Source organism: Dermacentor silvarum, chromosome 7 (genome assembly GCF_013339745.2).
Source record: "Dermacentor silvarum isolate Dsil-2018 chromosome 7, BIME_Dsil_1.4, whole genome shotgun sequence".
Lineage (NCBI taxonomy): Eukaryota > Metazoa > Arthropoda > Arachnida > Ixodida > Ixodidae > Dermacentor > Dermacentor silvarum.
The window spans coordinates 93,036,336-93,063,369 of record NC_051160.1 but is presented as its reverse complement, the minus strand read 5'-3'; the positions used below and the strand labels follow the sequence as shown (position 1 = coordinate 93,063,369).

General features: G+C 46.9%; 1 protein-coding gene across 1 annotated transcript; it reads right to left on the bottom strand.

The window, feature by feature from the left end:
• Positions 1 to 25,716, bottom strand: LOC119459021 (uncharacterized). The gene is made up of 3 exons (XM_037720869.2): positions 25,597 to 25,716; positions 3,485 to 3,617; positions 1 to 1,631 (listed from the first exon to the last, which is right to left on the bottom strand). Exons 1-3 carry the CDS (start codon positions 25,649 to 25,651, stop codon positions 1,373 to 1,375), a joined length of 447 nt encoding a protein of 148 aa, XP_037576797.2. The 5' UTR covers positions 25,652 to 25,716; the 3' UTR covers positions 1 to 1,372.
• Positions 25,717 to 27,034: the final 1,318 nt, after the last annotated feature.

Here is a 27,034-nt window from a genome sequence, read left to right as displayed (position 1 = left end):
CGCAGGGGGGAATGGGAATAAACCTCGTAGGTTAACCAAACATTCGTCTAGCGCTCGGTTGTCGGACATACCTTTTGTACTCTTTTATCAGGTGGATAACTACGGAAAAATAGAGTTTAGGTTAGTGATAATAGGCGATAATGGTGTGAGCCTATTCGCTCGCACCATTGTCGCTTCTATTACACGCGTAAGAGGCTCTCCCATTCTACACAGCAGACGGAAGACAGCAGGCCGAGCGGTCGGATGCCGTCAATCATGGCTCCAGGGAACGCGGCTAGCCGGGGAGCTGCCGCCCAACCGTCAATCACAACCGTCCACCGTCAAGGAATCGCCCAACCGGCTGAGAAAACGCTTCGCCAGCACGACTACTGCAGCCTGGCACGTAGCGTGGTGTGCTTTGCAACCCTTTGTGGAGGGAATTGGCGATCGCGGCATAGCCGTCTCACCTGTCAGCGGTTCAACACAGCAGCGATCGTGGCCTGGGTTATGACCGCATTCGCGCCGAGCACTGGTGCTCGCGCGCAGGCTGTCTCGGACCAGATGACCATTCCTGTACGACAAGTGCGGCTCGAATGCAGGCTCACTGCTGCGCGGTCGTCTCCAGACCGTCAAGTGCCATCTTTGCCTCACCGTCGCACCACGAGGCGTGGTCTAATTCGTGACGTCGTCACCTCGCAAACGGGTGACCCTTCGTTTCTCGGCCACCGTGCCGTGAGGTGTTTCGAACCGCTGGATTAGAGTATCGACGTAAATCGTAGTACTTGTAGCTTAGCCTGCGTGTGTTTTGTCATATGCCCTCAATTTTTGGTGTAGTTGTCCTCCTGTCCAATGAGATAGAATGAGATAGACGTGGTGCGAGTTTTATCACGACCTCGACTACTTCTTTTACATCCTTTCCTTTTCTCGCGGGGCAAGCACGACAAGCAAGACAGTAGTCTCGTAATTCCTGCCAATGGTCTAATATAGGACTGTGTGAGACAATAAGTATTGCACCACAAGACACTCCAATACAAGCGTTACACTTTTGTTTACTCGTTGTCCGCAATGAACAAAAATGGTCACCGAGTTTAAGTTGGCGAGAACTGGGGACCGTAACATAGGTCCCATGAGAGATTTTTAAAAGTCTATGTGGCTTCATTACAGGCATCAAATTTTCTTATGCACTACGATTTCTCGGGGGGGGGGAAAAAGGCTTGGGTTTCTGCGATTCTGTAACTTCGCACAAGCGTGTCGTGTATTTTATAAGTACTAAATCTGGTATTTTTTTTATTCTGGGTGGAAGTTAGGCACCGTGACAACCACCATCTTATCGATCCGACTAGACTGCTAGTCCCTGAAGAAAGCAGGAGCGGGACCCACAGCGAGCCACGTGCTAACTTCGGCGGCCGAATGCGGTAGCAGTCTCAATGATGAGTTCGATGTAGCCCTCGAGCTTGCGATCTTTCGGACCCAGCGCTGGCAGCTTCGGCAGAGTTTTGCAGGCCTCGGATCCCCTTTTGTAGTTTCCACACACCAGATTCAGGGCCTCCCCGAACACAAGGTCCATCCACTTGAGCGTGAACTCCTTGCCACCGGCCTCCTCGCAAGGCGTCAGCGCCGGCTCGAGGCAGTCAACCAGATCACCGTACGAGCTGGAGAGGTGTGGAAAAAGATGACAGTCATGGGTATCAGTATAACTGTTCTGTTACGAGTGAAATGAAAGGCCCATTACTTAACACGTAGTTTCAAATTGAGAGCTCCGATATTTATATTCATGAGAAGCGAGAAATTGTTTGTCCCGGCACCGCTGCGTGGAACTTGACGACGCGTTTTTCGTAGTCCGCCTAAACAATATCCGGTAGCACTCGCGTGAAGTCGCTTTTTGTTATTGCGCAATTTTTTACGTAAACTGCCGTAAATAAAAAAAACAAGGCCACGAACATAACGCTTACCACTCGAAGAAAATACATTGTAGGCATGTCGAAGGATTTTGAGCGTCGCTTCTTCGGCTTTCTGTCGAACTTTGCCGCAGTATACCACTGCCGCTCAGTGGGCAGCAGTTTCAAACAAGTGATAGCTCAGAAAGCTGCCCGAATTTCAACAACTCGGTTAGCAACGTCGAGGGGGTGCGCCCTTTTATTAATATGCGTATTTACGACATTTGATCGTAACGATTTTTGCTGCGACATGGCAGAATATTGGTCACGAACAAAACATTTCTATAACACCGCAGGAAAGTTAAGGGTAAGTACCGCAAATGCGCATGTCATTAGAAGAACGTGCGCTCTGGACGTTGCTAACTAAACGTTCTTGAAATTCGAGCGGGTTGTTAAATTACGATTTCTAAAAATGCTGCACATTTGGTTACGCTGCTGCATTGCAGTGAGGTTCGACATGTATCCGCAGGGTCAAAATTTAAAATTCCTAGGTTTGAGATGAACTTTTGAAACTGGTCCCACGCGTATTATGAGGAACGCTGTACCTTTACAATGAGGCTTTTTACAATAACGCTTCGAAGAATCAGGACTCCGTTCAAATCACTGCAGATTAATTTATTTCACCTCAGCTTGCTTCCTCGTGCGCGTAAGTCCTTGTAGTGAAATGTCATCAGGTTTAATTGCTATGCAAGTGCCCACCACCGTTGTCTGAAATAAAAGCCCAAATCCTCATGCTGAGCAGTCGAAAGACATAACTACTTAATCAATCAATCAATCAATCAATCATTTTATTTCAGCATCAATGAAAATCAATGACACTTAGTGGGTCACTCAGCTAACGTGGTGAATAAGTTTACAACTCTGTCAATCAGTAATGAAATTATTACCGCTTTTAAAAGTTCGTCTCGGAAAAATTATTGTATAGACCGCTCTTGATTTAGAAATAACTTTTTAATAGGCTTGCTGGAAATTCACGTAAACCGTGAAACAGTTTTACGTATGTTGTGAAATTATACATCGTTTTCTTCCGCTTAGGTCAGTTAGAAACATTCGTATGCCTAAGGGTTATATCATTTTTTTGTGAAAATCACGTTTTTATTAACACCTTGCGTGAATTCTTTATTACATATGCCTGTTCTCGGCAAACCTAACGTTGCCTTGTACTTATGCTGTAAATTAAAGATATGTTACCTGCGGAAGATTGCACATTTCACTCAACTCATTTCGGTGGTTGGTTCAGAAATTGATTCTCCGTCTTACATGTATTTTAATAAGGAAGTTCGCGTTGGTCCGTGCTAAAGCAACTGTGTCGGAGCAGTAGCAAGTGTCTGAATGTATAGCGGACATTTTGTTCTTTCCCAGGAAGGCATGCAGATTATGTCGAGCATTGTGGTCTCTTATTATCTCCGCGGCTCGTCCGGCGCATGTCTTACGACATAACAGTGGATGTGCTCGAAATAATAGTTTTTGTTGTGTTGCCATATTTTTTAAACCTTTTCTGGCCTGAAGTACACTACATTACAGCACAACCCTTGCACCCATGGCCGGCTTGCATAACTCGTACTGACCAGCATGCGTAGTGGAGGATGTCCTGGTTAGGCGCCTTGACAACGGCCTTCTGCAGACCGCTGCGGATCCCATTCATGCAGGCATTGATCTTCACGCCGACGTAAGTAATGCAGCCGACCGCCTTCTGGTAGGCTGTAGACCGTGAGAGGAAGCCGGACATAGATATGAAAGATTATGTATAGTCCTACTAAAGTTAGGCAAACTGCGTACATGCGTGAGCGCCGACGCTACAACATGCTTGGCTAAATATCCTTTACGTTTTTCTTCTGCCGACTCTGCGCCGATGCTTTATTTAGTATAACTGCTGGATATTATCGAATATATATTGCGTGGTATATCAAAATTAAATTAAGATATAAACTTTGTGCTGTTTTTCTTGCTACAGCAATTATGAAAGCTACTTGCAAGGACACGCAAATAATTCTTATGTGCAGTTTTATAAACCTAAATATGCGACTTCTATACGACCAGGTTCAACACAATCAACAGACGTATATTGGCTATACAATCTACCTACATGTAGCACGCCTCTATCTACAGCCATGTCGGCTGTAGCGACGGACACGACAAAGACACCGTGGGCGCACTATTAGCGTTCGCTCAATGAAAGTGTCTTGCGGTTGCACTTCGCGATCCACGACTGAACCGATATATTTATTCTCAATAAATTTCGTGTGTTCATTTTGACAAGCTTTGACCATGGACACCTTGCGAGCTGCAACATTCAGCGGCTTAATTACGCCCACTTGGATTCAGCTGCAACTCCTGTCTATACAACAGCCAAGCTATGTCACCACCACAGCATGAAGGACGCCACTGTCTCCCGCACTGCACAACCACCTTGCGATATTGCCCCTAAGAAACTGACAAATTTATTGCCGGCGAACGCTTCTCTTTGGTTCGCACTATTTAGCGCTTTGTTCAGCGGCAATGATCTATTGCTTCATCCGCACACTGACGTCTTCGAAGGCGTCGGTCGTTCGCGACATGCTTCTGTGTTCGCCAGCTTTGTTGTCATGTTCTTCTGACAATCAGTCATATAACGCTTCGAAGAATCACGACTCCGTTCAAATCACTACTACTACAGTTGACACCTATAACTGTAAACCACAACGACATTACCTTGTCCGACTTACCTCCACTTGCTACGTTGTAGACTCACCACGACACTGTGACCGCTGCATGGTGAACGAGGAACTATACGTATTGGTTCCGAATACGCAAAGAGAAGTTTTCGCTGTGTCAGTGTACTCAATTTTACAGGCCTTGCAAAAAATTCTCAGTTTAGCCCGAAAAGGAAAGCATCAAATACGGCAGCAAATTATTAGACAGTTACATGAAGCACAGCTGTTTTATCAGCCGTGTAAACTTGTAAACATTCGCTTACCACCCCAACTAACAAGCATGGTGTCAAACGCACACAGGCAAACATGAACACATCCCAGCCGATGACCGCTGACACTCCATGGCCAAACGCCGGCGTGACGAAGCATGGCAGCATGCAGCAGCGAATGAATTGACCTTCGTGCAGCGCCTCGCTTCAACGCAAACTAAGCGACGAGAACACAGCGCATAAGAAACAATCAGCAATCGGCCCACCAAGACTCTGTCCCCATCGCAGCTGCACCATACACTGCCGCCGCCGGAGTGGAACGCTCCCAGGGGCGTTCTAGTGGTGCCTTGCGCATAATGGCAGACGGCGCGCTTCCTCTCTGCCTTCCTCCAATGGGCGGGCGAGGTCGATTCACCATTCTCGCCTCACTCCGGAGCGCTTTCACTCGCACCCGCAGCATACGGCGCGTGGCCACTATGTTATCGCACTTGGACTTTATATGGGGCGTCACGGCGATTCCAACGGCGCCGACAACGGTAGAATTACGCCTGAAGTGTCCATGTAGTTGCTATCGCAATAAAAGTTATAGTTGAAGGGTGAAAACTTATCGTAACTGGTGGTAGCTTCCGGTCGTCTTTGTAGCCTTATCGTGGTTTGTGATTTCTTCCATTAGGCGCTATTAGCAAGAAAGCTTTTTTACATAAATGTGTCACGTATGTAGTGAACTTTTCATAAGACTGTGTACCACCTGACTGTATTTTTCGTTGCATTAGTAGCCCTTTCATGCGATATTAGCACAAAAAGAAGAGTATAGTGAGCATATCAGGCAAGGCATGAGAATGAGCGGAGCCTTTTGCTGATCTTATTCACAGTGTGCGCTTACCTGTTCATATAATCACATAACTGTTATATCTCAGGGCATCGTTTTAAATTATGGATTATATGTTATTGAGAAAGCTCGCCGCTCCATGCAGCCATTTCTATATTGCCGATCTTACGATGCGGGTCTCTTCTGCAGGTGTTGCTATCTTGAAACGATGGAAGAGCTTGCGTGCCGCCACTCAGTGTTATGCCAATAGTAGTACAACTACTGGCATGACCTCCTCTGTTGAACAAACGATAGGAACAGACTCAATTGAATATGTCCTGAATGCAAGTAGCACTGTAGTCAGTAGTGACACCAGGTGACGATGGGTAAAATTGGTTGATCTGGTGTCCGGACACTTGCAGACGTTGCTTTAGTCGCTGTGATACCGCAATGTAAGAAGTAATTGCAAACTACTCTCTTATCTACAGCCAAGAAAGCACCATGAGATGGAAAGTAGTGAAGTAAGTTGTGTTGCTCGTGGATGAGTCATCCAGGTCTGAAGGCAACTCATGTGTTTGTGTGGAAGCGCTGAGAGTTGTATCAAGTAGGAGTATGCGCTATGACGTTTCTGGATGAAAGCCTCCGAGAAGTCCTGTGGCTGAACTTTCCAGTTCCAAAAGAAAAGCTCGGTAATATAAGAGCCTGAAGACAGGTATTTGGAACGCTAGAAGCATATGTTAAAAAAGTTAGAAATAGGGAACCAAGACACGGTAAAAACGAACATTTCTGTTGGTGCGATTAGAGCTGAATTAAATATCTTGGACATGTGAAGCCAGAAAAAACTACATGCACGCAGCGCTTTTCCACACAAGAAGGCACACATTTTTTTGTGCCGTCTCGTGTTCTTTTACCTAGCCACGCTAAAACTCTATAGTTACAAGATGAAGAACCAACAGGCCCGCATAGCCACTCTCATCGAAATGAACAGGCACGGGGTTCTTTAACACTCCAGAATTTCGTACTCGGGCGGCGATACAAATAAAAGAATTCATGCAGCATTTTTTACTAAGCTATAACCCATTCAAGACAAAAAGTCTTAACAGAAATTATACCGTAATTAATGTTTAAGCTGCAACTTCAGAAGCTCATGAACAGTCAATGGAAGAATTTTATAGCCAACTGCAAGATGTTGCAGAGCCAGCACCAAGAAGGATTCAGCATGAGTATATTTTAGGTGATTTCAAAGCAAAATTTGGCAATGAGGAAGCGCCAGGCAATGCAGGCAAGTTGGGTTTGGGACACCGGAATCAACAATGCAATCGCGTTGTCAATTTTGGCTTTCGAACGATCTCGTTAAATGTAACACTTTCTTAAAGTAGCACAAATGCAGCCTATACACAGGGACCACGATATCTGGTCAGTGTAGAATTCACATTGGATAAATACTTCGCAAGTAACACATGTAGAAACTACGTAATTAGGTGTAAAACGCTGCCTCGATCGTGCTGATTGTGGGCCAGACCGTCACCTGCTAATCGCAGACGTACATATTAGACTATAATATTTTATACAGAAATATGTATCAAGTAATTACAACCTAGATTGCAAATTTTCCGAATGTCATGTAGCTGTCAGCGATCGATTTAAAGATTTAAACCTATTTTGACAGGGTAACAGCCCTTTCATTTTCCGTGCTCACGTTGGTTTCGACGGGAATTCAGGGCGCAGGCTCCTTTCCCAAGCGTATCACCCCTGAAGGAAGCCGAACGCCAGGCCGGGGTACGCTTGTACCCTTTTGAACCAGTGGGTGCCCGGCGGCGGTGGGAATCGAACCCACAGCCTCCGGCAGCCGATGCGGGCGTTCTACCACTAGGCCAGGGTTGCGGTAGTGGCTTCGAGCGGTATCAAAAATATTCTTACTTAAGGAGCCGAAAAATACCTTCGTATAACTTACAAGGAAAAAAAAACTGCCAAAAAGCAGGTTAGACAAAGCGATTGGTGAAACAGCATACACAAGAACGACAATTGCCAAATTTCAAAGACAGAGAAGAATAAACAAGAGCACTTACGCGTACAATGTAAACAAATGTAGCAAAACAATACGAAAGACAGAACAAGAGACCCTTTCGTCAAAGATAAAGTAATTACTGGTGCTTTTCAACCTCAAAATAATGTGGTCGCAGGGAAAGCATCTAACGATGGTGGGAGACACAACGAAAAGATAAAACGAATGCATAGGAAATCTGTCCAGGAAATCTGATATCGAGAAACAGTCTTCTGCTGATACCGAATATAAGCCTGGACTCCTGCAATTTCATAAGATGACTTGTAGGGGTTTTACAGAACCTACGTGCCGGGAAACCAAGTGGTCTAGACAACATCCTTATTGTAATTGTTAAGGACAGTAGATGATAATCAACAAAAGTCGTCGCTAAATTGTGGAAACAAATATTGACGACATCAAAATGGCCATGACACTGGAACGGATCAGTTTCTATTCGATTACATAAAAACATGCTAGAAAATGTCCAACCATTGCCTTAATATCTCACATATGCAAAAAACTCAAATCAAGAGAGAAGACTTTATAGATAGACATACATAGACAAAGAGGTGACGATTAAGCAAGCAGGTTCAAAAAAGGGTTAAAAAAACGACCACATCACTAACATGGGATGAACGACGAAAACTTGTAAATAATACCAATTACTTGTGTATTTTTGTTTCATCCTCTATAATAAAGCATTTGACTCAGTTCTTGGTAGATCATAGAAAAGGGGAGTTTCTCAAACGCTCATCATTATACTAAAGAACCTTAACACGGGCCAAGAAGCGCTTGCTTAGTCGCATGTTGGTTGCACAATAAGTATCAAAAATAAGGTACTGAAGGTGCCACGCAAGATTGTATTCTCTCTCCGTATTTATGTATCTATACATAAAGCATGTCCTACGAAAGTGCGTGTTGAAAGATGGTGATACAAGAGTAACAATCGTGAAAAAGTGAAATGAAATATGCAAAGTGTCACCAGAAATATACAGCAATTCGAAGGTACATAACAATTTAGCGAGTCGCCTCCAAGTATTTTTCTCTTTGTGCAGCACCTTCTTGGAACACAGCGCAGTGCTTGACGTGGCAGGCGGCATTGTGGGCGGACCAAATGTTAACTTGGGAGAAGTTTGGGGGGAAGAAATTTTGCCCTTTGAGGTAGCACATTTTTAAAAGTAGAAATGAAGTAAGCTAAATTTAAAACATCTAGAACATGTGCATAAAACAAAATTAATATTACTGTAATAAGGTTTACACCCTTTGGAGCGTGTTTTTCCCCAAACAAACTGCTTTCCATGGATATCCTCGGTTGAGATCTCTGCACTCGCTAATCTCCCGGAACTAGTGCTCTGTCACGCTTATATAGTGCCCAGGCGGTTCGTTACCTGAAAGTATACCCAGTCCGAAGCGCTAGAAAAAGCAAATACCCACAGGATACTGTTTGGGGAGAACATAAGCCTACTAGGATAGAGCTTTTCTTAGAGAGTTGGACTTACGATGTGTAAGTCCAACATGGCTGGTCTTTTTTTTTCATTTTTTTCTAGTAGACCTAATGAAGAAAAAAGAAGCGAGAATGTCAGAAATCTGTAGGTAAGATTCCAAATGCTCGCCGTACTTTACTTTCGGGAACCTCATCTGGCCGCAGAAAGCGCTACCGCAGCGTATTTGGGGTCCACATTCAGCAACCCTAGATTGTCGTAAGTATAACGGTTTATCCACTACGTCGTTTGTCAAATGCGTTGGCATGCAATATCAGTATTGAATTATGCACAACGTTATGAAACTCGCTTAAAGCGATAAAATGATATCTGAAATATCAGTGGCATGGAAAGGCCATGTGTTTTGAGAAGGGATAAAAAGTGGGGAAGGCCACATGCAGTACGACATGGGTTAATATGCCACATAGGGAAGCGACCGTCTTCTCTGACAATGTGACAATTGACATGTTCCTGAATATTAATTGCTGAATATTAGTTTCTAATGTCACTTTGGAGGTGCTGTTCACCCAGCTTTGATGTATCTAATTACGGTGTGTGCTTAAAACAAACCAGGTTCAAGGGTGGTGTAATAACCGATAATGAACGTGCTTGACGTAGGTGATTGCTTAGCAAAAACAAAAAAAAAAAACCTGTAGAATATTTGTACGTAGTACTAGCTAGGATATCACGTCTTTATGCACTGCCACTAGGGTCACGATGGTCAAAACACCGTGAAGCAACAAAACACAGAAAAAATAACACAATAAAGAATGAAAGAAAGGCATTCTTGATATAATTAAAACCAGTGTCATACACAAGAAATCAAAGCCATTTACTCACGCCATTGTTGTTTGACGATAGCACGTTCATCGATCAATCTAGCGGGCTATTGGTTCGCTGTGCATAAGTCTAGTGGCTAGGTTTCCAACGCGTTCAAACAGACTTATTTTTTTTTTTCTTTCTTTTTGAAGCAGCGAACACGGTGAACTTGGAGAAACTTACGCACCTATGTCGTTGCACTTCAACAAGACTGAGGTCTTCATGAATTCTAGCGTAGCTTGCGTTCATGCAAATATACGACCATTATTCAATGCCCTCGAGTTTACACGTAGCGCGTGAATACATAGGTGGTGGTGGCGGCTGCCATTTCACCTCGGGAGGTTCATATATCAATTTTTTGTCACAGTGTGTCTACGCAGATAAATGCTTCCCTAAATGACGCTCATTTACTCTTGCCCTTCGGAATCCGTACTCGTAATGTCGCTTCTAATTTGGTAATAACATTATACCACTTAAGGCGTGCAGCGCCCTACTTTACAAGCATATGGAACTGGGTGAGTGGGTGAATTCTGAGAACCCAGTGGCTGCGCAAAAAGGAGCCAAGGATGTTGGAACACAAAGCATGACCCACCGTGCTATTCTAAAGTCCGTGCTATTCTAAAGTCCCTAGATATTTTTTTTTGCTTTCTTTAAGTAGCGACAAGCTTTGAAGTACCGCCGACGAATCTCATTGGGCGGCGCTCATTCCAGCAGCCATGTTTTTCCTAACGCCGTTCACCCGTACGCTGCTGCGAGCGGCGTTGATAGCAGCGGTCGTTGACGGTCGCATGGTATTTAGGAAGACAATGGCGGCCGACTGAATGGATGTCGCTACTTGAAAAACGAGCAAGAAGTCTAGTGACGTTACGCTATTCTAGTGACAATGGCTAAGCCCAAGGTCGTTGGTGGCCGCTGCAGCCGCATTGCAATATCATCGGAATACAAAAACGCTCGTTTACCTATTTTTACGCACTCCTTCAATAACCCTAGATGGTCAAAATAAATCTACACTTTATGATTACGGCATGCCTCAAATCAGATCGTAGTTTTGTTATGTAGAATTCAAGACTTTCATTAAATATGTCGTACATAAGGCAGTCGTTCAAGTCCCATTTGTTTTTTCTTTGCTTTCCTAGCATTCTACTTTATCTTTTTTGCAAATGCACCGGGGACTAAATGTTAGCCCAATTACGTAACCTGACTAAATAATTATGTAATCTTTTTGTAAGAGAAAAAGATTTTCAAAGCATGTGTTGTCTCTAATCTGCGGGGCCATATTTATACTTTTTAATCGTAGCCTATATTTCCTTTATGATAGCTCGCTGAATGGCCCATAGGTTCCCTCGACCGCTCTTTGTTAACGCGCAGGTTTCAGCCACATAAGACAGCACTGGAGCAGATATTTTTGTATCCATCAGGCATTCATAGTTTATGGTGGCAGTTGCCACGGAAGCATCGTCAAAAACTTACTGCCTCATCATATAAAAAAAGTTATTCGTATTTAAAATCCCATGAGTTAGACACTTGAAACAGTGGCATAAACACTTGCTGACCTATGTACCGTCCTTAAATAACCTATGGGTTTGCTGATTCGCACTGTTAATCCACCATCGTAGATAGTATCGCACATGTTATGGGAAAGCATAAGTAAATGTCAATAGGGATGCGACATATTCTTTCGTATGTCTATAGGCAATACATGGGCCGTATACTTGTGGGCACTGAAGTGTGAGATGCGCTTTACCCGCCCCCTTGTATATATGTATATAGAATCAGCTAGAAAGGCACGAATGACTTCTATGCATGGGAAGCAGTTGCGCCGAGAAGAAAAAGCGGCTTCCAGGACAAGTGTTGACGTCTGGCGCGTCAAATCGACAGTAGGACATTTTACCAGCCGTGTTTGGACTGCGACGACCAGCGTCAACTCGACTACGTAATAGTTAACTAGAGTTCTATACCCGTGTGGAAAGGCATATCATTAGTAGCACATTAATAGATGTGTTGTGCGCCCACGTTGCCGTCCCGCAATATCCTGATAGAGGAACAACTTTATTTAAATAAAGATCGTGCTTGGTTACTGTGGGTGGAGCCTCTCTTCCAGGGCCCCACTGGCTATTGCGGCGCGCCGGATCTGGTCGAGGGTCGCCAGTTGGCTTCCCAAGTCCAGTTCAGAGAGTCGCGCCTCCCACGACCAATTGCTAAGTGCATCGTTAAGTAGCGGCGAGACGGCGTCTGCCGGACGCTGCGTGCATTGGTAAGTGATGTGTTCAAGTGTCGGGGTGGAGTCACACCATGGACATCTGTCGCTGTGTTTGTTATGAAATATTTTGTGGAGTCTATGTAAGTGTGGGTAGGTGTTTGTCTGTATTCGGCGCCAGTCCCTCGCCTGTCGCCTGTTGAGCTTGGGGTGAGATGGAGCTTTGGTTCGTCTTCCTAGTCGTTGTGCCTCAAGTATGTCTCTCGGTGTGCTGCCGGGTGTCGGAGAGGCGTCCGTTCGAGCGGTATGTATCGCGGCTCGGCCTGTTATACCTCGAGCCAGACGATCCCCCCGATTGTTGCCTTCCACTCCGGTGCGTGCGGGACACTAGGTTATCCCGTGGTCCATTTGGAGGCTTGGTCCTAGTATGCGAAGGACCCCGGCCGGTAGAACTCCCCGAAGGAAGAGCCGGCAGGCGTTTTGCTAGTCTGTGAGTATATAAGCCGACTGACTCTTGGCCTCAGCGTCTCGGATGGCTAGGACTATGGCCGCGGATTCCGCCATGGCGCTTGAAGTCGTGCGTACGGACGCTGCTACGATCGGTCTCCCCCGGTTTGTCGCGACAGCCACATAAGTAGGAGTCGCTGTCTCACCTCCGGGGTATAAACCCGGGTCAGTAAAGTATGTGTCTGCGTCCTCCTGCCTTTTGCGCAGGATGACTGCTCGGGCTTGTCGGCGTTTCACGTGGAAGTGAGAGTTCATGTGACGTGGGATGGGGTTCACATTGGTTCTTGCTCATAGATCTGGTGGCATAAGTGTGGTCTCGTCTCCGTAGAAATGTGGCGTTAGGGGGTATCGTAGTCATGTTAACAGGGAGCGCCCCTGGGGCGTTGCGTTTAGTCTTTCGCGCTGGGCCATGAGTGTGGCCGGGGCGAGTTCTTCGTATGTGTTCATCATGCCTAGCTCGCTAAGACGGTCAGCGCTCGTGTTTTCGGGCAGGCCGAGTGCCGCCTTGCAAGCAATCCGGAGTAGTCGATTTATTTGGTCGATGTCAGTTTGTCGGGCGGATTGGAAAGGAAGAGCGTAAGTGATTCTGGTTATGACGAAGGCCTGTACTAATTTCATAGTGTATGTCTCCGTCATTCCGTCTCTTCTACGTGCTATTCTGTAAATGAGGCTAGTAAAACTGCGAACCGTGCGCTTGAGTTTGGACAGGGCGATGCCGATGTTGCATAAGTACGCTTCCTTACCCTCATACGGCTTAGTACCGATGGTGCAGATGGCCTCATGGTTCTCCAAGAATGCTTCTAGGCCCAATAATGCAGCGGCCTTCGGCACACCATCCGTGCAGTCTTTAATAAATTGCTTGCTGCATTCAATCTGCTGCACGTATAGCCTGAAGAAAATTAACAAAAGAAAGAACATTAACAAAAAACAGACAAAACAGTTTAAGTGACTCGTTCTTTAGCCTGCATGTTGTTTGCTCCTTCATCAGAATGTTAGATCAGATAGAATATCATTTCTTTGAAGAACTTTGTTAAAATTTGGGCGTGAATCTGTCGATTCGGCTGTAGCAATAAATTCGAAGAAACGCAACTTTTCATTACTGAATTAACATAGCAAGCTGGGCGAGTTGATAACTGAATATGCTCTTAGGGGTGGGTAGCGCTACCCGAAGTAGACGATGCGAGTGCTGACTGAGAAATAGTTTATTTTTTTCTAACAGGTGAATAACACAGGGTGTCCCAGCTATCATGCAGCACAATTTAAAAAAAAAACAGGAACGCCGTTACGCGAAGCAAACCTAGTGCGTATTGTTTCCAGTACAGTGGAGTAGCCGCCAGTAATTTTTTTCGTTACTGAGATTTAATTAGGTACCTGTAATTATTTATCTAACTCGAGAAGTACTATCCTAATTATCAAAGTGTCAATGAGAAAGTTGTAGAGCTACATGAAAAACTCCTCATACAGCTCTCTGTTGCTCAATATGTGCTACATAAATGCGTTTTTCCGAGTGTGAAAGAAGCCCGCGAATGCACGCAGAATTGCCGCGCGACTTGCCGCTTGAGGCACATTGCGTGCATTTCCGGGCTTCTTTCACGCTCAGAAAAACACTATTATGTAGCACGTATTGAGCAACAGAAAGCTGTATTGGTAGTTCAGTTACGAAGAGATACCAAGGCAGTCTCTTAAAGGGACACTAAAGAGAAACCGGAAGTTGAGCTTAAATGGTAGATTATCCTTTCACGATCACAGCCATACCATTCTTACTGCAAACCGATGTTTAATAGGCGAGAAAATAGCGAAAAACTGAAGGATAGGTGCTGACGCCCCTTCGAATTTCCCGCACTACACGTTCTGACGTCGGAGATTACAAATGCAGACCGGTCGCGATTGGTCGATAGCGATTTATCGCTGTTAATAAAACGCAAAATGAAATACACCTTAAACGTACATAAACAGCATTTGCCAACTTTTTAAACCGTTTCAAGCGAGGAAGTACAAGTTTAGCACAAAATTAAATAAATAAGAAAAAATGGCATGGCGATACATCCGGTCGTGATAGTTTCGTAGTTTCGTTATTGGTCAATGCATCGTCGCGCGCGCCTGTTCCGCTCTACGGTGTTTGGTTGCGTGTTTCCTGGCTCAAAAAACGTTGACTTCGCGGGAAACAGCCAGAAAATGCCTCGTGTGTGTAGTGTTCAGGGCTGTATAAATGGCCCAAGGTGCTTGCTCAGGAGCAGCGGCAGTGTTGACTCGATTGTGTCCTTTCACGTGGTGTCGCGCGGTGAGCCCCGGCTCCCCGGCGTTCGCAATGGCTCAGTGCTCTGCCGATGATAAAACGGCAAAAGAGCCAGAGAAACCGATGGTGTGCTCTCTGCATTTCTCGCCCTCGGATTATGTGTATAATCCTGCCCTCGAAAAGTATCTTGGCGTGCCCCAGAGGCCAGTCCTTTCTCGAGCAGCTGTTCCCTCAATGCGGTCTTCATCAAACCCCCTTCCGGTGCCCCTGCAGCAGCAAACTGGCGGCTCGGTGAGGGCTGAATGTCATTAAATAAAGCCACGAAATAACCATACCGAGTACGTGCGCAACTTTCTACGCTTGTTCTGTCGGGAACATCGTCGCCTGGCGGACCGGACGCTTCGCCTTCCGTCGACGAAAACGAAGCTCTCCGCCGGCGCGGCCGGCGGCTCACCGCCATCGCACGCGGAAACACCTACCGCTCGAGCACGGAGAATCATTTCGCGCTCCGTTTCCCTGAATATTGCTGAAATGCAGTCCTGCTTCCCTGGCGAGCTCTTCCTTGCAAGGTTTAGCTGCAGCAACGGTATCCATCGCGGCGAACGCGAACGCAGCGACCATGCATGCAGCCATGATGCATCCAGTGCCTCGCCCGTTTACGCAAGCGGTGACGTATCATGGCGCATTCTGATTCGCCGAGAGCAATGAAATATGTGACGACACTGCTTCAGCGCCAAATCTGGGGTGAGAGAAATTGAGGAAGAGATATTTGGTCTTTGTTTACGAATTTCTCCGCTAATAACTCATATTTTTGCACCCAACAAAAACTGCATGCATTCCTGAAGGTCCCTCTTTTATTCCAGCTGAACTTCCTGTTTCTCTTTAGTGTCCCTTTAACGTTACTCCTAAGATTTTTCGTTCCATCACTCTTTGTGCGGTCCTTAACTTGGACCGGTGCGGTGTGGATCAGAGAACAAACGGGGATAGCCGATATTCTAGTTGACATTAAGCGGAAGAAATGGAGCTGGGCAGGTCATGTAATGCGTAGGATGGATAACCGGTGGACCATTAGGGTTACAGAATGGATACCAAGAGAAGGGAAGCGCAGTCGAGGTCGGCAGAAAACCAGATGGGATGATGAAGTTAGGAAATTTGCAGGCGCAAGTTGGAATACGCTAGCGCAAGACAGGGGTAATTGGAGATCGCAGGGAGAGGCCTTCGTCCTGCAATGGACATAAAATAGGATGATGATAGTGATGATGATGATGATGATGATGATGATTATGATGATGATGAACAAGGCAGTGCTTACTTTAGGGCAGCAGTACCGGTAAAATTCGACTGGTAAGCCATCTATACCGGATGTTGATCCGCTGTTCATAGATCGGATAACATCAAAAACGTCTTTCAGATTTGTTGGAGAAAATAAATTCGTGCCTTCTGTGCATGCCACTTCGGGTAGATTATTGCAAAAATCATGTCTTCACCTAAACGGGGGGCATTGTAAATATTTTCCGATGAGAATGCGTCTGAGAACCAGTTCCAAAATATTCTGTCGCTATCACGTCTGGCACCGCTCTCTGTGCCAACTTCTATTATAACCTTTTCAATAAAATAGCTGCGATTTTGCCTCTTGCAGGATGTACGAGCCAGCCGCAGTACCTCAGGTTCAGAAATTGGCCTGTTCATCATCCACGCCATCCGAAAAGGAGCATGAAGCTCCTATGCATGCCGACCTCCACCTTTCCTTTGAAGTATCCCACGCTTTGATGATGCATTCATAATCGCTTACTGATGAAGTTCTGGCTACGAGAGTACCGGCTCATCAGGCTGTGGTATCGTTCAGGCTGGTGATCTAGGTACTGGTACATTAGCTGTGATTGGGAGCCACCCTCTCGTACTATTGTAATCCTTCTCACGCACTCACAAAGCTTCTCAGTGTCTGTTCTTTTGCGTGTCCTGTTAGCTCCTATGCATGCCGACCTCCACCTTTCTTTTAAAGTATCCCATGCTTTGATGATGCATTCATAATCGCTTACTGATAAAGCTCTGGCTGCTTTGAGTTCGGTTAGGGTCACCTGGTCACGCAAAGAAGCAATTTCCAGTTTCCAAATATCAATGCGTTCACCTGGCCTCCCTCCGAGGTTTCAGCATGACAGCGAAAGCTCAATGACCTGAAATGTGTCCTGCGTCTGCAGGAAGATCGAGGATGCTCCACTGCACAATTTTCGATGTTAATTCGGGGGGAAATACATTCGAACTACACAACATTTCGATTGTCTTTGCTGCCATGTGGCCCCAAAATTTCCACCATGCATGGGTACCCAGGCATCTGATAAATCGTATTATTTCACTATACGAGATAATTCAGCTGCATGCGCATTGGAACCGTTTTGCCTAGCCCATCGTGATTCGCGCATAGGGTCGAGTACATAGTTACATGGCCGATAGACATTCAATTCCCAAACTTTCCTCTCGCCCCGAAGAAATCAAAAGCTATCACATGACCTTCTAAATCAAATAGGCTGTGACTTCCGTGTAGAAGCAAACTCCTACACCGCGCCATCGTCCAGGGTTATATGAAAAATATGCGTTTACAGAAAATTCGTGACAAAACTTTTAACTTCCTGCTCGTTTCTTAAGTTACACACATCAAGAAGGAGGAGGTCGACTTCTTTCTCGTGGGCACAATGAATTACTTCTATCTATTTATTTGAGCTACGAAATCCCTCTGCGTTAAGTGCGATTATGTTCAAATACATTGAGAATGAGTTAGTTGCGTACAAAATAGCCTAAGTCAAATGGCTTACCACAAATAAGTTGCGCACTGAATCGGCGTCCTACATTTTTGCAACAGCCAGAACCCAGCAAAGCAAAAAAAGAAAAAGAGCATAGGAGTATCACAGCAGCGAACTCGAAATGGGCACTGCTCATGTTCCTCACACAGGTTAATCGGAAGCAAGCTGTATCCTAAAATACCAAGATTGCAGAGGCTCGCACAGGGTCGGGAACGCGATGTCTGCGCCAATAATTTCGTGAACGCTGCGTCAGCTTCATAATGGGGCGTAGAGGAAAAGCAGCCATTACGGGCAGCAGTAGCGGTGTAAGGTGCCATCGTTAGTACTTCCCTGAATCGGAGACAATGTCCATGGTAATGGTGTCTCGTGGCATTTTCGTGGTTATTTCTTGGAGGGTGTCGCCGTTGGTTCTGATGACGTGGAACTCTCTGAAGACAAAATTCTCTTGGCGTCTTCAGACGCCGTTTGTGAGCGTGTGCGTCTCTCATTCACCGCTGCACTGGTGCTACTCGCAAGCGCTGTCCTTGTTTTTACAACCGGCGGGATCCTCGATGGACGGGCCAAGACGCTGGAGATGCCGAGATGGCGTCCATCTGCGTCCTCACCAGCATTTGGTGTTGCTGGCATGTAAGAAGATGATCTCACTGTCCAACGCAGGCTCTTGCGTCCTAACCTAACGCAGGCTCTTCGTCATCTTCCGCCGCCGAGGACGGAATTGTGCCAGGTAGCGTCTCGTTGCTCTCGTCAGTAGAGGGAGAAGACGCTGCGTCGCCGGCATCAGGGGACGCTGGCGTCGGCACTTCTGGTGCACTTTCTTCTTCTCCTCGTTGATCGATGGCTTGCGCCTGTGTTGTTCCTTATGGTGTGCTGTCCTCCAGAGGTGGTTAGGCGGGCTTTGCTGGTGCTACTGCAGCTGCATACGAACGTGGTTGCACGCAGTCAACACTGGCGTCCTTGCCCTCGCAACGTCTACATGGCGCATTGCACGTTGCAGTGGCATGGTCGAAAATAGCACATCGGGCGCATCGAGATGACGTGCAGGAGGCCCCGAAATGACCGTCTGCGTCGCACTTGGAGCACACTCTCTTCATTATTTTGCATTCCAGCATTACCAGAAAGCCAGTCACCATGATGAAATTCGGTGGTGGTTTTACCATCTCGGGAGCTTGACCAGTCGGCTGCCATTGCCGATGTCCGTCCTGGAGTGCTATGCAGGATGCGCCGAGTTTCTCGTTCGCACGAGTTTCACCCGAGTTTTCTCGATGGCAGTCAGTGAACGGAGATAGCAAGGAACGTGCAAGAACAGCAGGCAAAAAGAAATGCCGAGATAAAGCCGCGTATGACAACATGAGCGCACCCTGCGCGGTACAGTGATTCCGTGCTTTAAGCACAGAAGACTGCGCAGCAAAACGCGCCAGCGCTGCGTATTGTTATCAACGTATTATCACCATTTAGCAATACCATGACTGTACCGCTGTCTATCTGCACACTTGCCGTGAGCCACTTGCCACGCCTTTCTAGGGCGCGTAAAGGGCGTGCCTCCTCTTTCGAGCATTATCTTTCTATCCTCCGTCGATTGCGAACAGGGCACATGCGGTGCATTGTTGCGCCTACACTTTCCCTCAATCGATTACGTTCAAATACAACAAATAAAATAAGAAACACTTTATTTCTTGAACTATCTGTTTTTCGTTTGGAATGCCATAAATGTTTGATAACAAACAGAGATCGAGCGAATTATTAAATTTTGCACTTTTTTGCCGCGAGTGGCGACAGTGAGGCGAAAGCTTACAAGCGGATACATTTTAGAGCGTCGCACGCACGAGGGAGTTCATACGGTGAGCAGTCACCAGGGGCACTGCAGTGCTATCCTTCATTAAAGTCACTATATAAGAAAAGTACCGCCATCTACTCTTTCCTCTGCCGCCTCCTCTCCTAAAGCGCTTGCTTTTTCTTTACTTTTTGCTTGCGAAAGCCAAGTCGACGGTGGCGCAGCTAGAAAGTCCACGTTGAAGCTTTCAGGCCAGCCGCGCGCCGCCGCCGCCGCCGCCGCCGCCTGCGACTGCTGCTGCGCAGAGGACTTTCAACATGGCTCTGAGGCGGAAAAAAAGAAAATATAAAGAAGTGAAAAGCGCGCGCTATCATCGTCCAATAGGAGATACAGGATAACACAGGAGAGAGCGAAGCGGCATTTGTCAAAGGATGGCGGTACTTTTATTATATAGGGACTTTAATCCTTGATAGGGTGCCTTGATGCCCGCGCGCATCGAGGCAATCTAATCCTTGATAAAGTCAGTCATGACAATGATCTTTCCATTTCCTGACTATTAGGGGAATGGCAACGCAGCGCTACGGCATGGTTGTTCACCGCAGGTGCTTCACTTAGGCGGCTATTAAGGCCGCCGCTTTACCAACTGAAACGACAGGAGCAACGGTTGTCACTGCAAAATGGCTGTGCGGTATTCTAGGGTCCGTAGTGACGCAGCACAGTGAAAATGCGCCCGTTTATCTGCGACCGGGAAGCCTCAGCGATGCATTGCAAAGAAGAGCGCGCTGCCCAGTGACACAATTCATCGCTTGTCATAGCTTGCCCAGTGAATGTGCCTCCGTTCGCATGTATACGCAGAATTTGAGTGTGTTGTTCTCTCCAATGTGCTTGCCGATTGCCTCTGCTGCTGAGCTAACAGCGATCGCAGATAGATATAGTAACGACAGCGCAGCAATCGTATTTTGGCGGGTGATGGCTCCTGTGTGCAGTTAGGAAATTAAACTTCGAACGCAGGAAGGGGTTGCAACTATTTAGTGTGCCGTGCTTGTGATGAAGAAATGCCATCGCACTGGGTTTTAAAAAGCGAGCGTTTCTCGGCGCTGACCGTGTTTGCGACACTGCAGATCCGATACACCACCGATGACAGAGCAGCCATCTCAAACAACAGCTGCGATACCTTTCCGTTGGAAAACACTACGCACTGCTCAGCATCGTCATCCACCAGGGTGCATCGACGCCTTGCAAGCAGCTACAGTGTCGTTCCGATAATTATTTGCTGTGCGCTACGTCGCTACAATGCAGACAATGAACCATGTTGTGGGGCCATCACAGCCTAAGAAGATAGATGCATGAGCCAGCGAAAGTCGCCGCTTTGTTTTTGATAGTGGTTCTCAGTTACAGTGCATCACCGATGACAGTGTGCTGTGCGTATTTTCTGTCGGCGGTCAAGATTGTTGATGCCTCTCAGTTCCGCACCACGTCGCTGTTGCCGGAAAATAAGTTGGGCGTGGCCCAACCGTGGCGGGCGCGCGCACAAGAGTTACATGCCTCGCGCGGGGCGTGACGTGTGGTTTTGATTGACACGCGAACTCGGGCCAAACTCGTACATCGCGAAACCCCCCTCGAGTTGAACTCGGGAACATGGTGGCGGCAGCAGCAGCCTGTGTAATCGCATCCAGCGGCAGCAAGCGTCAATATGACCATCTGGCCCCGTTCACCTACATGTCCGACGTAAAGTTTCAGCGTCATTTTTGCCTTTGCAAAACGTGAGTGCGCTGGCTGTGTGACGAGTTAGGCGAAGGCCGTCGTCTGCGGAGATAGGGTGGCGGGCAAATTATGCTTTCCCAGCGTAGACTGGTGTGACTAGGCTGCGGAGGAATAGTTCGTGCGATCGCTTCGGCTCTCTCCTGTTTCAAGCAAGCTCGTCCACCGCGCCCCAGCCCCAGGCCAGGTCCGGCGTCGTCATCGGCGTACTGGAGCATCTGCGAGCACCTGGGGTTCAACCAGGACCAACCAACCTGAGCAGGCGAAGTAGTCACATTATATTGGAAGACTCAGAATGGACGCCGGGCTGCCTTCCGGTGCAACAGGTGCCGAAATCAGTTGTGGCAGGTACACGGTACCGCTGCACGGCACGGGCAGAGAGGCGAAGGAAGTTACTGCGCCAACACGGACCGCCTCGGCCGTCCGAACGACCACCTCTCCAGGCGGCAAATGATTTGGCTCACGTACTGCGTGAGCAAAAGCGTAGACATATGGATGTTGAAAGAGACCGTAGACTTGTTTCCTCTATCGGAGCACGCCATCGCCGACTGGAGGAGCTACCCCCGTAAGGTCGCGAGGGACGAGCTGCTGGCGCGAGCTCCACTCGGTGGCCCCGGGAAGACAGCGCAAATTGACGAGTGCCTTCTTCGCGGCGAGCAAAAGTGCAATCGAGGCCGCCTAATGACGGGCGACAGCGTTCCGCCGAGCCGCCAAATTTACGGTGGTGTTAAAGATGGTGGCCCATGGGTCTTTGGCATGGTCTGCGCGACCTGAGGGGTGCTGCTACTTTTCGAGGTCGACCGACGAAAGGCGGCGACGCTAGGCGCCATTATTGCAGCCAATGTTCAACCGGGGACCATTATTCATAGTGACGAATTGGCCGCATACAACTGTATCCCAAATTTAGTGGATGCTAACGGGGCTATGCCTCAATCTGCATTGGGAGACAGTTAACCACAGCGTGCACTTTGTCGAAACCAACACGGGCGTTCACACGCAAAAAATAGAAAGTTATTGTCAAAAAGTGAAGCGCCACCTCGTCAGCAGTGGGTACAGAGTAACTGCACTGATGCTGGAGTCCCACCTGGGATGAATGTGGTGGCACTCAACGGCCACGTGCGCTGCAAAGACCCTTTCTTGCGTTTGTTAGAAGCCACGGATCGCTCGGGCTACCCAGTATAAAGACTCTTTCCTGCGGTTGTTAGAAGCCATCGCTCGGCGCTAGCCAGTATGAAGGTGCGTCACAATGTAAAAGAAAATAAAGCGTAGTTTTTTTATCCTTGCATGAGTGTTTTCCGACATTCCTGAGTGCTTACACGGTAAGCGCGCGGCAAACCACTTCTGCGCTAGCCGACGCTCCCTTCGTCTCGAAGCCTTACTTTAGCGCGAGCAACGAGCGATCTGTTGAAAGCCCAGTGTAAAAATCAGGCGCACACCAATCTGTGCTCGGAAATGGGAGCGCAAGCACGTAGCGAGCCGCACCAATTAAATCCAGAGGAAAGAGAAAGAGCAACGAGCGATCTGTTCAAAGCCCAGTGCGAAAACCAAGCGCACACCAATCTGTGCTCGGAAATGCTAGCGCAAGCACGTAGCGAGCCGCGCCAATCCAATCCAGAGGAAGAAAGAGGAGGGCGAGCGTGCCCTCGTGGTATAACGCGAAACGATTAAACTACAAATTAGTCTAATACACATTCAGTGTACAACTTGTAAACTTTAAAACACCTATACCCTACGGTAATGTGACTAATATCATTGTACTAAATGCATTTATTTGATAACTTGCTTGTGCCTCTAATGCACTCGGTGGAACGACAAACAAGTGAAAGAATGCACGACCATGCACCGACCGTATGATCACGTGAGCCCCAGTTTGTCGACCGCCCATATGGCAACGCCCAAGGGATGATGGCCACCCAGAGTGAATCTAGATAAACCAATGAAACTGGAGGTGTGCCGACGGACAAACTTTGTCTTGTTACCATTAGTTCTTTCATCTTGGGGCGTCGCCAGAGCTCGTGAAGATCCCGAGTTTCGCCAAACTCGGGGCATCCTGCATAGCACCCCTGTACTTGAAAACAGCGTCGGAAATGCATCGGCACTTCAAATACATTGCAAGTGCAGCAGTCAGGACGTCGCCACTGACACGGGGTGTCGTCACCGTCGCATACACTGTCACATAAACCACTGGAGTGCTCATGCGGTCCAGCGGTACGACCTTGTTGGCGAACAGCAGACAGCCTTTCATCGCCATCTTGGCTGCTTGAGCCGGGGAGCGGACAGCTACCAAGAACTTGTTGCCGCCGTGATGTTGCAGATACTGCAATCCTACGGCACCTACAACTTCTTCGACGGAGTCAATGATGACGTCAACCGGCGTCGAAACGGGTACATTGAAGAGAAAGCACTGGGCTTTCGTTGGCCGTTGCGCGGGCTATGGTTTGTCCATGGCGGCTTCACGTAAACAACCACGGCGCAATGCGTAGTGTCCAGGCTGATGACACGTATGAAAAGATGTGCCGAGAACAAAACCAGATCATCCTGGCAACCAGTCAAAACTTAAGAAAATTCAATCTCTTGCCACCAACCATTTTTACAGGTGCGTTGCATACGCTAATTACTCTCCAAACAAGTTACAAAAAACATTGCTTTCAAGTTCTTCATAATGTTTTTTTTTACAATATCACTCAATCTGTACCTTCCAGTACGCTGAAGTTTTATGTGTCATTTCCAACAGCGACGTTCAAAACGCCGATACAGAGGACCTAAGGCAAATTACTCTCCAAACAAGTTACAAAAAACATTGCTTTCAAGTTCTTCGTAATGTTTTTTTTTTTTTTTACAATATCACTCAATCTGTGCCTTCTAGTACGCTGAAGTTTTATGTGTCATTTCCAACAGCGACGTTCAAAACGCCGATACAGAGGACCTAAGGCCGCAAATTTGCAGCAGAGGACTTCGGTGCGACAAGAAATTTAAGAACCTTCCTCTACCGGGAACACGGAGGCACACGAAGCTTGTCGTAGCCTCAAAATTGGGTGTCGCGTTCCCTGGCCTCGGGGTTCGCTGCCTTTCGTTGACGTTGGGCTTTGGTAAGAGGGGCATAAAACGTGGTATCCGCTTCCTGCCGCTGTAACCGAGCCTGGGCGTGGGCTGCCTTTAACGCAGAATCCGCATGGTGAGCGTCAGCCTGAGCCCGGCAACGTTGACGGCGTTTCTCGTCGAAAACAGCCTGTTCCGCCGCCGACCGAACAACGCGGGCCTTCCCGCCCGTTTCCCGAGTAGCGTGCAACCAAAGGCGACCCCACGTAACGCACGCCAAACCCTTTCCTTCCCTTGCCCTTATCCTCATTGGGTGCTCCCGTCACGTGCTACGGGCGTGCGCCTCACGTGTTTCACCAGCTCAAGACAGGTTTTTGGCGGTCAACCTACAACGGTGCCGACACTTGTGAGGCAAGACAAGCTTCGCTTGAAAAGTGGCTACATAGGTTGAGCGCTTTGGAAAGTTGCAGCAAGAAACGCGGTTGAGGGCAGCAAAACACGCCATATGATAGTCATTTCATGCTTACATCTCGACCTGGGTGGAGCCACCGGATTGATTAGCGGGGCCTCCGGCCCTGCTTTAATTCTTTCTCCTCAGGACCTCAATAAAGTTCGTACTCACTCACTCTACTCTCGATTACAGGAGAGCCAGCAATTTCTTTTTTTATTTCAGCCAATGTAAGTCTCCATAAGTTCTTGAAAATTTCGATGTTCATTTTTGGTCGTAAGAGAATACAATGCAGCGGATATTTACTGTTAGACAGTCAACTAAACTCGTGGCGTCATGATTTAAGACGTCATGGAAATATTTTTTTTAACTTTTTTTACTTACCAAGCATATTCGCGATGTACGAGCGGCTTTTCTGGTAAGGATGTTTCCGAAATGCATGTCTGGACTCTGTTCGCGCTCTTACGGTGAATTGTTATTTCAAGAAGATGCCATGACGGCATGTTGTGGTAGAACTGCATGCGATTGCCATCGTTAATACTAGTAAATACGCGCCATCCCAATCCGTTCTTACGAAGTGTTATATCGCGCCATAATAGGACTACCCTTATATTGCCAGCTATACTATTCCACCTGCACTGCTAACGTTTGGAAGTAAGCTAATCATGCAGCTTCATACATGAAAACAGCGTAAGAGGAACAAACTTAAGACAATGTATTCTCCGGCTTTATTCATGAGATCTGTATCAGGAGCCCCATAAAGTACACCTCGCTCACTACTTCACAATACGTAGATTCTTCAAGTTGTGTTGATTCTCTTACTTCTAACTTTTTTTAGTGAGCAAAACACGAAAGTTTTCCATACTTACTTGCAGGCTTTCGTAAATGGCGGCCCGGAGACTTCCAAATGTGTTTGATTTCCATGGGAAACGTAGCCTTCACCACAAGCCCGTAGTTTCCACCTTACAGCCAGCCTTTAGATGAGCGCAGAACGCACCTGTATAGTTGTACGAATGAAACAGGATGAATTTTTGTACTCAACTTCGTTGTGAAAGCTCCTTAGGGGAGCTTTGGCTTAGGGTCAACTCTGGCGCCGCCTGTTCAAATGCATGTAAAACGCAGGCACGCTTTTATGAGACAACTCTTAGAATGATTTGAATGACATTTGTTGCATATGAAAGAAAACATCAAGTTCTAGTGACCGCTAGAAGAATAGTTTTGTTTGAAAGCCCGGAATTCTTATACAAAATATACAATTGCAATTGTTCAATTATATGTGATTGACAGATCCACCACAACTATGTTCACTTACAGGCGATCAATAAGCATCGATTCTTGGTTTTGAGCTTAAATATTGTACGCTACACCACAAAGGGTTAAACCTCAACTTTCACTACCCCTCCATGAACTTCATAACTGAAATGATGCGAGGCTACATGCAGTGTCTTCAGCTATCATGGCATTTTTAACTGTGAATCTTTAAATCTCCGAACTATCAATGCGCTTTACCAGACACTTTACGAATGCAAGACACATGCAATACTATAATTTTATTTGTTGTGTAATGCTTATGTTATTCCCGGGACACCAGAGAAAAAGCTGCCTGAACAAGATCAGCGAGCTTTCAATAACTTGATGGCATAATATATCCGCCAACCCACTATGGTTGTTGCTTAGTAGCTATGGTGTTACGCTGCTAAACACGAGGTCGCGGGATTGAATCCCGGCAAAATCGGCCTCATTTCAATGGGGGTGAAATGCGAAAACACCCGTGTACTTAGATTTAGGTGTGCGTTAAAGAAGCCCAGGTGGTCCAAATTATTCCAGAGCCCCCTACTACGGCGTGCCTCATAATGAGATCGGGGTTTTGGCACGTAAAACACCATAATTCTTCAACTATATCCGCCGTGCTCAAGACAGCTAGTTGTTGATGCGGGCACGAGCGTATTCTTACATAAATTCGTAAAATATGCATAAAACACCTTCATTCACACTTGCTAGGCACTGCGCTGTTTCTCTCGCCACTATGATTGGACACTCGACCGATATTTGCAGGGTTAAATTATACGGCCGGCCATCAATTTGCAGGATTTTCAATACAGTTGTTTGACTCACTCGACCCACCTCTCGATGACAGTCGACATTAATGCGATTAGCATTCAAGCAATGTAGTGGCACATAGTATTGCCGAATACACTGTTATATATTACCTATAGTGGTCAGTCTGAGACATTCCTTGCTTCGGGTATACGGAGTGATCATTTTATTGCGATAGCAGCTACATGGACAGTCCAAGCGCATTTCTGT